The sequence below is a fragment of the Hemibagrus wyckioides genome, linkage group LG05, assembly GCF_019097595.1.
Source record: "Hemibagrus wyckioides isolate EC202008001 linkage group LG05, SWU_Hwy_1.0, whole genome shotgun sequence".
Taxonomy (NCBI): Eukaryota; Metazoa; Chordata; class Actinopteri; order Siluriformes; family Bagridae; genus Hemibagrus; species Hemibagrus wyckioides.
The window spans coordinates 22,073,475-22,089,572 of NC_080714.1; the positions used below are offsets into that span (position 1 = coordinate 22,073,475).

At 39.1% G+C, this 16,098-nt stretch overlaps 1 protein-coding gene across 2 annotated transcripts in view; it reads right to left on the reverse strand.

Annotated features, from left to right (window-relative positions):
• The window catches only part of cep104 (centrosomal protein 104), a 31,890-nt gene extending 15,809 nt beyond the window's left edge, over positions 1-16,081 (reverse strand). Inside the window, exons 1-11 of one of the 2 annotated variants that reach the window (XM_058390609.1) lie at positions 15,980-16,081; positions 12,799-12,925; positions 10,448-10,615; positions 10,131-10,269; positions 9,492-9,554; positions 8,476-8,552; positions 8,149-8,320; positions 4,754-4,909; positions 3,749-3,964; positions 2,602-2,808; positions 2,084-2,251 (exon numbers count right to left, since the gene is read on the reverse strand). In XM_058390609.1, the coding sequence (XP_058246592.1) occupies positions 2,084-2,251; positions 2,602-2,808; positions 3,749-3,964; positions 4,754-4,909; positions 8,149-8,320; positions 8,476-8,552; positions 9,492-9,554; positions 10,131-10,269; positions 10,448-10,615; positions 12,799-12,911 (1,479 nt within the window). In that variant the 5' untranslated portion in view covers positions 12,912-12,925; positions 15,980-16,081. Of the gene's footprint in view, positions 1-2,083; positions 2,252-2,601; positions 2,809-3,748; positions 3,965-4,753; positions 4,910-8,148; positions 8,321-8,475; positions 8,553-9,491; positions 9,555-10,130; positions 10,270-10,447; positions 10,616-12,798; positions 12,968-15,979 lie in introns of both variants that reach the window. The other variant, XM_058390610.1, reaches the window with a different exon arrangement.
• Positions 16,082-16,098: the final 17 nt, after the last annotated feature.

Consider the following 16,098-nt stretch of genomic DNA (forward strand, 5'->3'; position numbering starts at 1 on the left):
ATTTATAAATATTTCAAAACAAAACAGTCACCATCTTTAATATTCAATTCTGCTGGTTATGGCCAGCCTGCTCTAATTATAAGACTTGGAGATTTTTATGATAAAGAGACAGAACCTTTTTTTCTACCCATAGAAGTACTACTGAATATCATGGAATATAATGTGTTGCTTTTCTTTTGTACTGTGCCAGTCTGTTACTGTACAAAACTGTATTGAAACATATGAAATATTTTGTCAGCACATCATATCAGTCAGATTTAACTCAGAAGATCTCTCAGTATTTCTTAATAAAAATAAAACAGATCTAGCAAGTTGTTTAGTTGGTGAGCTGCAAATAAGCTCAATAGTTCCACAGTTCTGGAGCAGTACATCAAATATCCAAATTACTAGACAAACCTTTAGGTCATAGCACCTGCACTGCTAAGCTAGGGAGCAAGCAAATATTTGTCATGAACAAAATTACGCTTGTTTTGCAATAAAACACTGCAAAACTCATGTACTGCAGTTACCTCAACTGTGTTTACCTGTGATGGCGTATGATGCAAGAACAACAGCAGTCACAAACAAGCTTGTAAACTACTGGGATGGCAGTTTGCATATTCATAAAGCTGGGACTGACTTAAATCTGATTGGTCAGAATTAGCAGAAATTCTGCTCCAAGGCAAGTTACAGGTTTCTATTAATAAGGACATCTATGGTGCATGTTCCACATAGAAAGAAGTAAGAACAGAAAATTTTGTAAGGAGATAGACGTCTGCAGAATCTGTGCTTTGTATCAGTCAGAGAGTATTTTAGATCAAAGGGCTTTATCATTTTTCGGTATTTTAGTTATTTTTATATATAGATTAAAAATTGATTTAAAAAAAAATACGTTACTCTCTACTCTACTTTTTTTTGTAATTTAATGCTAGAATATTCTTGTGTTATAAGTGGAATGAAAAACTTGCGAATGTGCTGTTGTAATGTGCTAGCAATCAGGTCAGCAAGAATAGTAGGAGTAATGCAGAACTCCACTGTGTAAACAGAGGGTGTCCCACTGGGTAATGGACATCCTCTCCAAGGCCGACAACTGGACCGGACACCAACCCCCTACCATGCTGTCCCACAGGGAAAGTCTCCTCCTCTTGGGCATTAGTTAGCCATTAACAAAAGACAGTTAATTATATGCTTTTAGATTTTAAACATTAGGAATTTGTTACTTAGTGACATGCTTCTCCAGGAAGTTACCTAGTAACCTGGGCAGCAGCTGGGCATTCCTAGTGGCACGAGATGGTTAAATATCAAATGGTATTTATATCAAATACAACATCACATGGTCATTGTTGTTCACAGAACCACAGTTACATAGGGAACTACACTCAAATAATGTTTTGTAAGACTGAATTGTCATGTAATGTTTGATAATGCTCTCTCAACGTCAGTCCCTGAAGGTAGAAACAATGAGACATAACCTGATTCATCAACCCATGATAACCTCTATATTCACAAATGAATAAAGAGATCAGCAGGGATTTGACAATGGGTTTTTGCATTCATTCAATTCAATTCACTCAACAGTGCAACATCAATGGTATATGAAAACCTATTCTTAAATCCCATTAGTGGTTACCAGTATCTATAAATATTGTTTTATTACTCTTATCTTAGACCAACATTCATCATATCCAATAATGGAAACCCACTGTATTGTTATTCTTATATTCTCCTGCTATAATACACCTCGTGTGTGTTGTGGCTAGGAAAATGAACTGGACTGAGCTTCCCCACCGCATAATTGACAATAAAAGAAATGACATGCTAGATTTGTTATTATTTTTAACATATCATGGAACGTCTCAAAAGATGTTTTAACATTGCTTTTAAAATAGTTAGCCATAACTTTTAACTATAGGAACTGAACTTTTAGCAAACCTGAACTAAAACTAAAAAAAAAAGGGGAAAAAATGATCAGGTCATGTTCTCTATGTATTTCATGAAAAAAATACACTTTAAACTGGTAATACTGCCACTCACAGAAAACTGTCCGATGAAATAAAGTACAATGAAATAAACAGGACAACAGATACACTGAGGCCAGACTCACGGATGACACTTTATCTGTAAGTGCTTTCTTGCAGAGGAACACTGCTGCTCTCATCATGTTCATCAGATCAGCTTTAGGGGCTCCTGGTGAAACCTCTGCTAGTTTCTTATACACTGCTAGTAAAGAACCTTCCCTATAGGACCATGTTTTTGAGTAAGCTCCAGCCACCTGAGGGAGAAAAATGGCAGCATCAACAATATAGTCCAGTTCTGGATGAGCTGAAGCCAGCAATGAGGAAGTAAATGGCAATTTGGTAGTAAAACTGAAAATAAGAAATAGTGCTATATTTTAATGTCCACCTGCTTTGAGTCAATAGTTTATGTGCATTTATTATGATAAATGCATATATTATGATTTTGTAATATAAAACTTATACATTTATAGTTTGTATACAGAAAAACAACAGAATGCTCTCGAAAAAGCTTCTCATCATAGAAAATCTTTTTTATTACAATAAATGCTATATTTTACTGTTTTTAATTTCACTGTAAGACATTTTATAAGCCAAGTTTGCTCACCAGACTATCTCCATAGACCTCTATGGGCAAAGCAGCTTCTCTCTGGGCTTTCTCCGACAATGGCTCTGGTTCTCCAGTGACTCCAGGACTGCATGGGCTACCTGAGTCCAGTGGAGCAAGCGTTTGTTCGGCTTGAGGTTGCGTCTGATTGTCGGATTTCTTCCTCAAGGCTGGTAAAGGCCTCTCATCATATGGCAAGGAGCTGACCTTAAACACATATACATGTACACAGTCGTTGTTGTTACTGACAGTTTTTAGCGTTTTGAGAAGTATGACCTTGCTATACCACAGCGCTCCTAAATTCTCAAACCTGATTCTTAAACAGGAACTCTGCAAGTTTCACAGGTTTATATGAATGTGTTTCTTCGTGACGTGTTGTACTTCTAGATATATATAGTATATTAATAAATATATTTATAATGCTTACGAAATTGCAGTTTTCTAAGAGGAATAAAACACTTTGGGATGTGATATTCGAAAATGATCAACATTGGCTGGTGACATTAAGCCTCATCACACCATCCTGTTCTTGTTTATCTTCCTATAACAGCACATCCCATTGTCTTTCCTTTTAATAATTTCATTTTATTCATTCTAACCTTCTTATCATTTGATTTCCTAATGAACAAAAACTGGCTGTGACTAATGGGAACAGTAGTCAGGTCAGGTCAGCTTTTCATGTTGTGAATTGATATTATAAAAAGGTGGAGCTAGGTGCAGACGGTAGGAGCGACTTTTAGTTCAGGTGCACTCTAACAGATGGAAGAAGCCTCTGTCATCCACACACCATGTGTATGGCACAGACAGCTTGTAATATGAGACTGAGGAGGGCGACACAAAAGAAAGCACTGAGACAAAAAGATAATAGGCATGAATCTTACGATATACTTAGATCTAAGCACAAACACTAATATATTTTAATATCAATTTTATGTCTATCCCTAATCTACTGTATACTCTCCAGGAACAGGCAGAGAAAACATGTAAACTAGATTAGAACAGGAAGTAAACCATCCAATGAAGTTAATCATCTCTGGTGCAGTGTACTTTGTCTAACATATATTAGACAGTGTATTTTGTAAAGTTTAGTGTGTAAAGTAAGTGTATAAAGTCTAAAAAGTGAATGTGTACTTATTCTGAGACTCACGTCAATCTTTGGAAGGCGAGGTGGTGGTGTGTGTGGTTTTGTTGCACTTGTGCGTTCAGGGCTTGTTGGTTTTGGTGTCATTTGCATGTCCTCCAATAAAAACCTTTCCTGGTTCCTCTTCTTTGTTGTTTCCGAGAGAGGCATGGAATGTTGGCGTGGACGAACACTCTCAGAGGGAAAGCTACAGTCAGACGCAGTTTCTGTCATTCTCTGGATCTGTAATGAAAGTAAATCTCAGCTATTAACCTCCATTAACATCACATAATAAAATAAATGAACCATGCTGTTAATTGCTATGTAGAATTAAACATACATGCATAGACATCTTTGTGTAATGTCCTGGCTCCTTTAATGTATAAAATAAGAATTCTTTCAAAGAACTTTCTTTCTTTTTTTTTTTTTTTTTAAAGCTGCTTATCGTAAAATATTATGCACTTCTTAATTTCTGTATATTGTCTTATTGGCTTAAATATGTATTTGAATACCACACAGATATGCCAAACATTTTTACGGCATGTTATTACCCCTTTATAGCTCAATTTAATGCAAACCAAGTTTTTAATAGCAGCTATAAAAATGAAATAATTTCTTCAATGAGGAGTGCAAAATCTGTGGTACTGAATTACAGTAGCGCAATATTTTTACATGATTCAGCCATTTGCATATGATATGTATCACAAAATGTGTGTCTGCCATAAAAACATTAATGCTACATTTTTGTAACCTGTTTATTATGTTTGTTGAATACCAACAAACAAATATTAACATCCAATCTGTTACTGTCAATAACTATGATGTTGTCCTATGTTATAAAACTTTTGTTACTCTTGGAAAAGTGAACTGTGTCTTAATTTATTATGAAAGGAATATCATACTGCTTTATTTCCCAATTGTTGTGGCTGCATAAATAGTGGAAAGAGATGGATGGGATTAAACAAATATAGATGATTGTGTCCACAAAGGGAAAATGATGTTTGGATGGATTGGCTCTGTAGTAAGTCTTACCTGGCCCATATCGAGGAGGTCATGTAGCTCCAGTTGCTGGTAGACTCTGAGTCTGTAGGCCTCCATCTGCTCTTTCTTCTGCTTGGCTGTGTCATAATCCTCCCTCTCTATGGCACTGTGTTTCTCCACATCATACCTGCCCAAACACTCCCCTACCTATATCAGAAAAATCATAGATATGTGAAGATACACACATACACCTACTACATACAATACCATTGAAAAATGTAAGCGCATCCACACACTCTCTTTTTTCACATTTTTATATCAATAAATTAAAGCATCAAAGGCATGAAATAACACATGAAATTGTGTGATGACAAAAATGAATTAAAAATATTGTATAATCTTATAGAGAATGTTGATACTATCTTTATACACTCTTCTTTCAAGTACATTTAAGTTTTGGATATAAATAAGATAAGATAAATAACAAACCACATTTGCTATTTATATTTGTCTTACACACAAAATTTGTATGGGAATGTGTATGATTAAATGGACAATGGAAGACACTGTCTATATCAAAATGTACCAAAACTTGTTCTTTATTTCCTGTTCGTTTTATGAATAAAAGATAACCGTGCTTCAATTCCTGCCAGCAGAGATTTAGACTGATGATATCCTTAGTCTGTGACCTAGTGAACCAGTGTTTTTCATGTATTATGTAGTCACGGATAGAGACTTTAAAGCACTTTTGTACGTCACTCCGGGATAAAGGCGTCTGCCGAATGCTGTAAATGTGCCACAACATGGTGTGTGCTTTCCCAAACAAGGGACTCACAGCACAATCCAGCTAATTTAAATTAAGCTCATAACATACATGTGTGACATAACACACTCCTAGGAGAATGCTAAGCACACAGGTTTGTCCTGTGACCATGTAGATAACAAAGAAGATACACAACTACAGAGCTTGATCATGTTACAATGTCTTCTAACTCTCTCTCTCTCTCTTTGTGTATATACACTATATTGCCAAAAGTATTCGCTCACCCATCCAAATAATCAGAATCAGGTGTTCCAATCACTTCCATGGCCACAGGTGTATAAAATCAAGCACCTAGGCATGCAGACTGTTTTTACAGACATTTGTGAAAGAATGGGTCGCTCTCAGGAGCTCAGTGAATTCCAGCGTGGAACTGTGATAGGATGCCACCTGTGCAACAAATCCAGTCGTGAAATTTCCACGCTCCTAAATATTCCACAGTCAACTGTCAGCTGTATTATAAGAACGTGGAAGTGTTTGGGAACGACAGCAACTCAGCCACGAAGTGGTAGGCCACGTAAACTGACGGAGCGGGGTCAGCGGATGCTGAGGCGCATAGTGCGAAGAGGTCGCCAACTTTCTGCAGAGTCAATCGCTACAGACCTCCAAACTTCATGTGGCCTTCAGATTAGCTCAAGAACAGTGTGCAGAGAGCTTCATGGAATGGGTTTCCATGGCCGAGCAGCTGCATCCAAGCCATACATCACCAAGTGCAATGCAAAGCGTCGGATGCAGTGGTGTAAAGCACGCCGCCACTGGACTCTAGAGCAGTGGAGACGCGTTCTCTGGAGTGACGAATCGCGCTTCTCCATCGGGCAATCTGATGGACGAGTCTGGGTTTGGCGGTTGCCAGGAGAACGGTACTTGTCTGACTGCATTGTGCCAAGTGTAAAGTTTGGTGGAGGGGGGATTATGGTGTGGGGTTGTTTTTCAGGAGCTGGGCTTGGCCCCTTACTTCCAGTGAAAGGAACTCTGAATGCTTCAGCATACCAAGACATTTTGGACAATTCCATGCTCCCAACTTTGTGGGAACAGTTTGGAGCTGGCCCCTTCCTCTTCCAACATGACTGTGCACCAGTGCACAAAGCAAGGTCCATAAAGACATGGATGACAGAGTCTGGTGTGGAGGAACTTGACTGGCCTGCACAGAGTCCTGACCTCAACCCCATAGAACACCTTTGGGATGAATTAGAGCGGAGACTGAGAGCCAGGCCTTCTCGTCCAACATCAGTGTGTGACCTCACAAATGCGCTTCTGGAAGAATGGTCAAAAATTCCCATAAACACACTCCTAAACCTTGTGGACAGCCTTCCCAGAAGAGTTGAAGCTGTTATAGCTGCAAAGGGTGGACCGACGTCGTATTGAACCCTATGGATTAGGAATGGGATGTCACTTAAGTTCATATGCGAGTCAAGGCAGGTGAGCAAATACTTTTGGCAATATAGTGTATATATATATTATATATATATATATATATATATATATATATACATACATACATACACATATATAATATTTTTATTGTTTTCCAATAAAACACATGAAATTAGTCTGATTACAAAATATTGCAAAAGAACAGGACATGCTGACATGTTAGAGTTTAGAGTTAGAAATAATGATTTTGATGGAAATGATGAACGTTTTCTTCAAACTTTGCCTTCATAACAAAAAAACACCTTTTATAGCAATTACAGCCTGGGCATTCTAGCTGTCAATTTGTCAAGATAATCCACAAGATGGCTTGGCTGATGGAGTCTTCCTCCGTAGCTGAAATCAAGCTGAAATATGCAAGTGATCCCAAACTTTTGAGTGGAGAAACTGATTATTTTGCAGTGGTTTCTTTTTTTTCCCCCCAGAGCTGTATATTTGTTTGTTCCTTGAGGTCTTCAGAAACAATTTCAAGAATCATTTACATAACAGAAGTAAAATTCCTGGAATGTTGCAAGTCATGCAATCTTCTGCCCTAGCCTTAATTTGACTAAATCAGATAAGCATGTTCTTTGTGTTAAGCGAAGTATTAAAAGGCAAAGCAGGCAGACCTATTACCGTTAAAATTCCATAGGACCTAGTATTTTAAAAGACTGTTGCATAAGCACCTGTTCAGTTGTGTTTGTTGAACATGAGAAAAAGAAAGCTGCACAACTACTGATCTTAGGAGAAAAAAAACCCAGAATGCACCATGCTACAAGCGCAAATGTGAAAAACGTGCTACAAGTGCATGTGTCATTTTTTTTTTTAAGACAGATGAACTAATAGAAATAGAAAGTTTCCCAGTAAAGAAAGAAGAAACATATTACAAAAGTGGCAACAAACATGCCACTGGTATGCAAATACATGTAAAAAGAAAGTTTTGTGAAGCATCACTGGTGAAGTACAGTCTAGCCATGTCTATTACTGTGATCTGTGTCCAAAATCAAAGGAAGCAAGTCCCTCATAAACAAGACAAATTAAAATTCAGAATTAAAAATCAGACAAAACTGAAAACAGCAGGCACCACTGTTTTGACATGGTTCCTACAGAGATGTGAGCAACTTCAGAAATGACTAGTTGAGGAGATGATTGTGAGATGGGACTATAATAAGCATGAGAAGTTTAAATTATTTCATTATGGTTCAGGGGAAATTACCTTCTGTAGATCTGCTATGGCCTGTTTGAGCTTTTTCGCCAGATGGTATCTCTCTAATCGGACCATTTCTTGTTTCTTATTGTCCAGGAGGCGAATGATATGGGCAACCTCAGGATCCTGATACATATCAAACGCTAAGTCATCCAATGGCGAGACAGACTCATGTGTATACCTGCAGACACAGAAATGGTCTTTAAGAGCTTTAACAGAAAAGCAGATGTTTTTTTCTTCTTTCATTTCTCTCAAAATAAACCCATCATGTTCAACACAAAAGATCCATTTTAGCCAGAGTGGGAAAAAAGTACACAAATACAACAGAACCTTTACCCTAAATAAGAGCCATCCAGCGAGGAGCTGTGCTGTGTGCTACTAATGTACTGATCAATCAGCTGATCTCTGCTTGGCTGAAGGAAAACAAGGGCAAAGTAATAAACATGGGTACAAATAACGTTCCTGCAGTCAGAAAAAAAACACAGTCTTGAAAATAGACATTACGTAGTTGTTTAAAGATCTTATGAATGTTAACCTGAACATATCTAATTGGTAACTCAATAGCAATATAATCCATATAAAAGTATGTGCAAGATATTTTAACTGTTCATCTGGCATTAATATATATTTAGATAAAAATCTTGCTTCTTTTATAAAGGAGTATTATCTACATACATGAAAGGTTATACCCATGTTCTATGTATTTTACTATTACTAATACTATTTTACTATTACTATGTGCTTACTAATACTATGTATTTTTATCTCAGGAATTTCTTTGCCCTTTGTTGCCTTGTATTTCAATTTCAAGTTCATGCCACTATTATTGTTTGAATGCCTGGCGCCTTTCTGACCCAACATTAACAAATATAGATATTATTACTGACCGAAAATATAAGAAACTGACCCTCTGGCAGATATCTCTAAATATAGAGATTACCAGAACACAGAGGAGATTTTTAGGGAAGCAAAACCAGAATATGTGAGAAAAACAGAGAGCAAACTGAGAGTGAAAGAACTCATCGATGTCCATTCAATGTGGTTTAATTTCAAGTCAGCTTGGGTCAGATTTCCGACTGTAATAAAATCATCCTATAAATTTACTCAGAATAATTCCAGAGTCTTGTAGAAGCTAAGGCACTTAGCGAAGCTGTATTGGTGTCACATGGTGGGCCAGCATCTTACCAAGACTCAAGATGGCAGTTTTTTTTCCTTTAAGTTATCACTTGTCTGGATATCACATACATAATATACCTATCTGTCTGGAGGTTTCGGAATTCTGATTATAAGCTTAAACAGTCTGCACCACCTGGTGGCACTAAGGTGTATTTCATGCTTTTAAATTCACTTACTATTGGGGTGCTATCACTGCAGTCCACCGGGTCGCCTAATATATTTATAGCCACCAATGCGACCTGGAATTAGAGGGGGAGAAAATAAATCCTGAGAGATTATAATAGTAGTATTTTTAATTAAACAGGAAATAAGCAGATGGTTTGAGTCACGAGAGAATTTGGGATCCGTTCAAATCTGAATGGACTTCCACATGTCCATATTAGCTGCGGTCATACAGATACTGTAACATTGGTAATAGCAATCTACAGTCTTTTTTGAGTATTACACTGGATCACAGAGTACAGATGACTGTGTTTTTCTAAATTACTGTATTGCATTGATCGAAAAAAACAAAAAAAATGAATATGGGTTGATATTTATGTTTTTTAAAAGAAGATTTAAAACATACAGAGACTGGAACGTATATAGCACAATCACAATACATCTTTTTTTTTAAATCCATAAACCATACTTGCATGCTGGATAAATTCATCCAGAAGTTGGATGAAGAGCCATTACATATATGACATTACAAATATCATCAGCAAACTGCTTACAATCTCTTGCCAAATCTCTAGATTCTAACCTGTGCTCTTCAGCTTTAAAAACAAAGGCTTACAGTATAACGGAACATAGTTTCTAGGGATAACGGATACCTGGTTGTAGATGTTGTGCTGATTGACATGGTTTTTGTGAAAGGTAAGCTTCAGATATGTCCCAACGGCATCTACATGAACTGACTTCAATTCTCGTGCTCTGAAACCCGTCTTTTCATTAGAGGACAGTGACACGTACCTGCATAATACAGGGGATTAAGCAGTGCATCAGGTCACTCATTTACAAGTTTTACTACTTCCTCAAAACATGAGTCTTTACATTACATTTCTATTTCAAAATGTTCACAATAACTCTTTTTATTTGTCCAGTGTAAGTCTGAGTATGAAGCAAGCAGCAGTGCGTTACTGGAACTAACCCAAGTCTGCGGAACTGCTGAAGGCGATTGGGAGAAACTGGTTCTCTGTCCCCAATGTGGAACTCCACCTTGGCAGAGATCAGGTACTGATGAGCCAGCAGCTGTAGCTTCCTGATGCGACATCGCTCCACCATCTGTAGTGTGATCTCCTGTGGGAAAGGACAGAACCTACACACAGCAACAGCAAACCCATTAAGATTAATGAGCACTGTCAGGAACACTGTAAGACATCTCAAGATGGTTAGAAACTAAAGCTCACCTGCTGTAAACCCAACTTGAAGGTAACCTTTGTTTCATGTTTAATTTTTTGAAAACTTGAGTTCAAATATCCAAAACTTGTCATGACAATCAGTGTTTAAGAGAAGAGACGAGATAAGTTCACATAATTTAATGGGGCTATCACATTTTACACTGAAAATAATCAGGGCTGAATAACAGACGTTTATTTAACATTTCACACACTTTTCATGCTTCTATAGTCTCATTATCTTTCACTGCTTTCTTATTTGCAAATATTTGTGAAAATTTGGAACTCCAATGAGCTTTTTGGAGTTATACACTATATTGCCAAAAGTATTCGCTCACCTGCCTTGACTCGCATATGAACTTAAGATATGACATCCCATTCCTAATCCATAGGGTTCAATATGACGTCGGTCCACCCTTTGCAGCTATAACAGCTTCGACTCTTCTGGGAAGGCTGTCCACAAGGTTTAGGAGTGTGTTTATGGGAATTTCTGACCATTCTTCCAGAAGCGCATTTGTGAGGTCACACACTGATGTTGGACGAGAAGGCCTGGCTCTCAGTCTCCGCTCTAATTCATCCCAAAGGTGTTCTATCGGGTTGAGGTCAGGACTCTGTGCAGGCCAGTCAAGTTCATCCACACCAGACTCTGTCATCCATGTCTTTATGGACCTTGCTTTGTGCACTGGTGCACAGTCATGTTGGAAGAGGAAGGGGCCAGCTCCAAACTGTTCCCACAAAGTTGGGAGCATGGAATTGTCCAAAATGTCTTGGTATGCTGAAGCATTCAGAGTTCCTTTCACTGGAACTAAGGGGCCAAGCCCAGCTCCTGAAAAACAACCCCACACCATAATCCCCCCTCCACCAAACTTTACACTTGGCACAATGCAGTCAGACAAGTACCGTTCTCCTGGCAACCGCCAAACCCAGACTCGTCCATCAGATTGCCAGATGGAGAAGCGCGATTCGTCACTCCAGAGAACGTGTCTCCACTGCTCTAGAGTCCAGTGGCGGCGTGCTTTACACCACTGCATCCGACGCTTTGCATTGCACTTGGTGATGTATGGCTTGGATGCAGCTGCTCGGCCATGGAAACCCATTCCATGAAGCTCTCTGCGCACTGTTCTTGAGCTAATCTGAAGGCCACATGAAGTTTGGAGGTCTGTAGCGATTGACTCTGCAGAAAGTTGGCGACCTCTTCGCACTATGCGCCTCAGCATCCGCTGACCCCGCTCCGTCAGTTTACGTGGCCTACCACTTCGTGGCTGAGTTGCTGTCGTTCCCAAACACTTCCACGTTCTTATAATACAGCTGACAGTTGACTGTGGAATATTTAGGAGCGAGGAAATTTCACGACTGGATTTGTTGCACAGGTGGTATCCTATCACAGTTCCACGCTGGAATTCACTGAGCTCCTGAGAGCGACCCATTCTTTCACAAATGTTTGTAAAAACAGTCTGCATGCCTAGGTGCTTGATTTTATACACCTGTGGCCATGGAAGTGATTGGAACACCTGATTCTGATTATTTGGATGGGTGAGCGAATACTTTTGGCAATATAGTGTATGTCCACAGGACTGAAAAGAGCTACCAGAACCTCACGATAAAAGATTTTTGTCTATAGGTTGCAGAAAAGGTCTGTGGCTGGTCACTTCCTCTACCTCTCTTCCTCTGTTAAAGTAGGCAGCCCTTGGCTATATTTATTGGGAAAACCTTCTAGGATGAAATTTTTGTGTTGAAAAAATAGCTAAAAAAGTCACAATTTCAAATACATACTAGCTCGTGTTTTAGATCACAAGGCCTAAAATTAGAGCTGGGCATTGTGACCTGCATGTAATGACATGTTACATTATCTTTAGGTCTATTGGGTGTTGCTGCTTTTTTATAACTGGACTCTAGAACTATTTTACAGTTCCTTATCATACTTAACATACTACTTTGTGCTTACTTTGTGTTTATTAGAATAATCAGTTACTGCATAAAAACCTTTAAACAAACACCTGTCTGTAGGAGCTTTATCCTATCCCTGCTTGCCATACCTAATTTCACTGACATTTAATTCTGTCATACAGATAATCACATTGCTCTTTCCCACAGCAATATTTACCTGGCAGATCTCCAGCCATTGACAGTAGGGGCATGAACCATCAACTCTCTGGCACTGTAATTCTCCTCATGACCAGACCAGCTGATCACAGTAAACCCTATCTTACGTGGCATCGTGCTCCTCTGTGCTGTTAACAGACAGGTAGATCCAGGTGATGATGGGGATGAAGCTGTGGAACTTCCAACAGTTTTAGCCTTGAAGATTTTATTTTCTAAAGACTAAACAATCTTCCAAAAAAAACAAACAAACAACAACAAAAAAAACAAAAAACAAAAAAACCCCACCACCAATAGTGGTATGTAATATTAATTTAAAGTCTTCAGGTTAAAGGTTAAATTTTAATATTTTTTTCTTTCAGAATAATAACGTTAATAATGACCCTGTTTTCATGGATGGGCCAAACAGGAAGCTGCCCCAGGTCCACGTCAAGTACAGATGGCTTTATCTGTCCACTGACATACAGAATAAAACTGCTTTGAATGGGCCTGTGTGATCGCACAATGATGGTGAAATATGGAGGCTTATGCATCGTTTGCACTTCATCAGATGCAGTTGATAAACAAAGTCTGCACTCGTCCATTTGAGTCATGATATGTAAAAATGAATCCAAGATAAAATCATATCAGATCTTTGATCCATGCTTGTGCAACAACCTGCTGTATACGTCATAGTCTGGGCTATGGGGACAGGTGGCTAGACAGAAGCCCTTTCTTCTCAGCCCACCTAAATTTAGCCAAACACTCACGACTGCATGATGAGACATGATGTGCATTCAAAAAGAACACGCAAAGCACACCATACGCACAATGTACCATTTTTCTACAGGCATCATGCTATAGGGCTACTTCACTTTAGCTAAGACTGTGGCTCTAATGAGGATAGAGGTAATCTCTCAATCTTTAAAATTTCCTCTTCTAGCAGAATAATAGCCCAGTGCACAAATTCAGAAGAACGGCTTCAGGAGAAAATCATCAACATTTTGAAATAACCCAGTCAGAACAAAGGTCTAAATAGTCACAAAAACCTGTAAAATGACTTGAAAAGGGCTGAGCAGAGGCTAATCATTTAATAAATCTGAATTATCTTTGCAAGGAAGAGAATAATAAAATTGTGAAATCAAGATGTGCTAAGTTGGCTCTTAACCAAAAAGACTGTGTGTTGAATTGCAAGCAAAAGGTTACAAGCAAAACCCATCCCAGGGCAAAACCACGCACACTCACACACCCATGCACACACTATAGACATTATTGTGACGCCAATCTGCCTACAGCACTGAGGGAAGGAAACCAGAGTACCCAGAGGAAACCCCTGTGGACAAATTCTGTCCACACAGGATAGTTATGGGAATCGAACCCCAAATCCTGGAAGTGTGAGGCAAACATGCTAACCACTAAGCCTACATAAAGTTATTGCTTGTACACTGATCAGGCATAACATTATGACCACCTGCCTAATATTGTGTTGGTCCCACATTTGCTGCCAAAACAGCCCTGACCCGTCGAGGCATGGACTTCAATAGATCCCTGAAGGTATGCTGTGTTATCTGGCACCATGATGTTAGCAGCAAATCCTTTAATTCCTGTAAGTTGCAAGGTGGGACCTCCATGGACTTGTTGGTCAGGCACATCCAACAGATTGGATTGAGAGCTGGGGAATTTGGAGGCCAAGTCAACACCCTAAACTTTTTGTGCTCATCAAACCATTCCTGAACCATTTTTACTTTGTGGCACTGCACATTATCCTGCTGAAAGAGGCCACAGCCATCAGAGAATGCCGTTTCCATGAAAGTGTATACATGGTCTGCAACAATGCTTAGGTAGGTGGTACGTGTCAGAATAACATCCACATGGATGGCAGGACCCATGGTTTCCCAGCAGAACATCGCCCAAAGCATTACACTGCCTCTGCCGACTTGCCTTCTTCCCATAGTGCATCCTGGTACCATGTGTTCCCCAGGTAAGCGACGGACACGCACCCGGCCATCCACATGATGTAAAAGAAAATGAGATTCATCAGACTAGGCCACATTCTTCCATTGCTCCATGGTCCAGTTCTGATGTTCACATGCCCATTGTTGGCACTTTCAGTTGTGCACAGTGGTCAGCATGGGCACCCAGACTGTTCTGCAGCTATGCAACCCCATATGCAAAAACTGTGATGCACTCTGTATTCTGACACCTTGCTATCAGAACCAACATTAACTTCTTCAGCAATGTGATCAAAAGTAGCTTGTCTGATGGATCAGACCACACAATCCAGCCTTCGCTCCCGACGTGCATCAATGAGCCTTGGCCGCCCATGACCCTGCCGTCGGTTCACCACTGTTCTTTCCTTTTCACTTTTGATAGATACTGACCACTGCTGCTCTGATCCAGTCGTTTAGACATCACAATTTGTCCCTTCGTCAAACTCGCTCAAATCCTAACGCTTGCCCATTTTTCCTGCTTCTAACACATCAACTTTGAGGACAAAATGTTCACTTGCTGCCTAACATATCCCACCAACTAACGTGCCATGATGAAGAGATAATCAATGTTATTCTCTTCAGCACTTATAATGTTATGCCTGATCGGTGTATGTTTATCCGGTTATGTATTAGGTCTAGGATAAGTAAAGACTAAGGCCTAATGACGCTTTAAATTCATAAGTCTTGAAATATACCTTTATAAAAGGAGATATTATAAAGTTAAATACCTGGATAATAAATATAGGAGGTTAGTAGCGAGGTCAGTGCATGAATTAAAAAGTCTTGTGAACAACACCGAGACAGATGTCATGGCAGTGTGTAGTGTCCATCCCTGACCTCTGTGTGTCGCGTACAGACTGCACTAACCCGGAGGCTGCAGTGTTGTGATTTGTTAAGACATTGTTAGTCTTAGCAACGAGCTGTAACAAAACGGCACAGCAACCCCAAGCCTAGCCTTTTAGTTTTGTCTAAAATATATTACTGCATTGTGTTACATTCACACATTTATCAAATCACACCTATATGGTGGCTGGATAAGTCGTTTTAAGCGAACACAGCTGACTTAAACCCTAATGATAAACAAACCAGCAACTAGTGTCAGTGCTAAGAAGCTTTTAAATGAACGGCGGACACCTTACAAAAACCTAAATGAAAATATAGCTTTCATTATATAATCCGAGGAAGACAAAAAAAAGCGGTTTTAAATATATTTACCCAAATACAATGACAACTTGTTAGTTCCATGTCATCCCCAAAACCACTATTTGACAACTGTAAGCTTTGCGCATGCGCATTCTGTGTCTCCTCTGGCATATGTATTTTTTTTCTGGCCT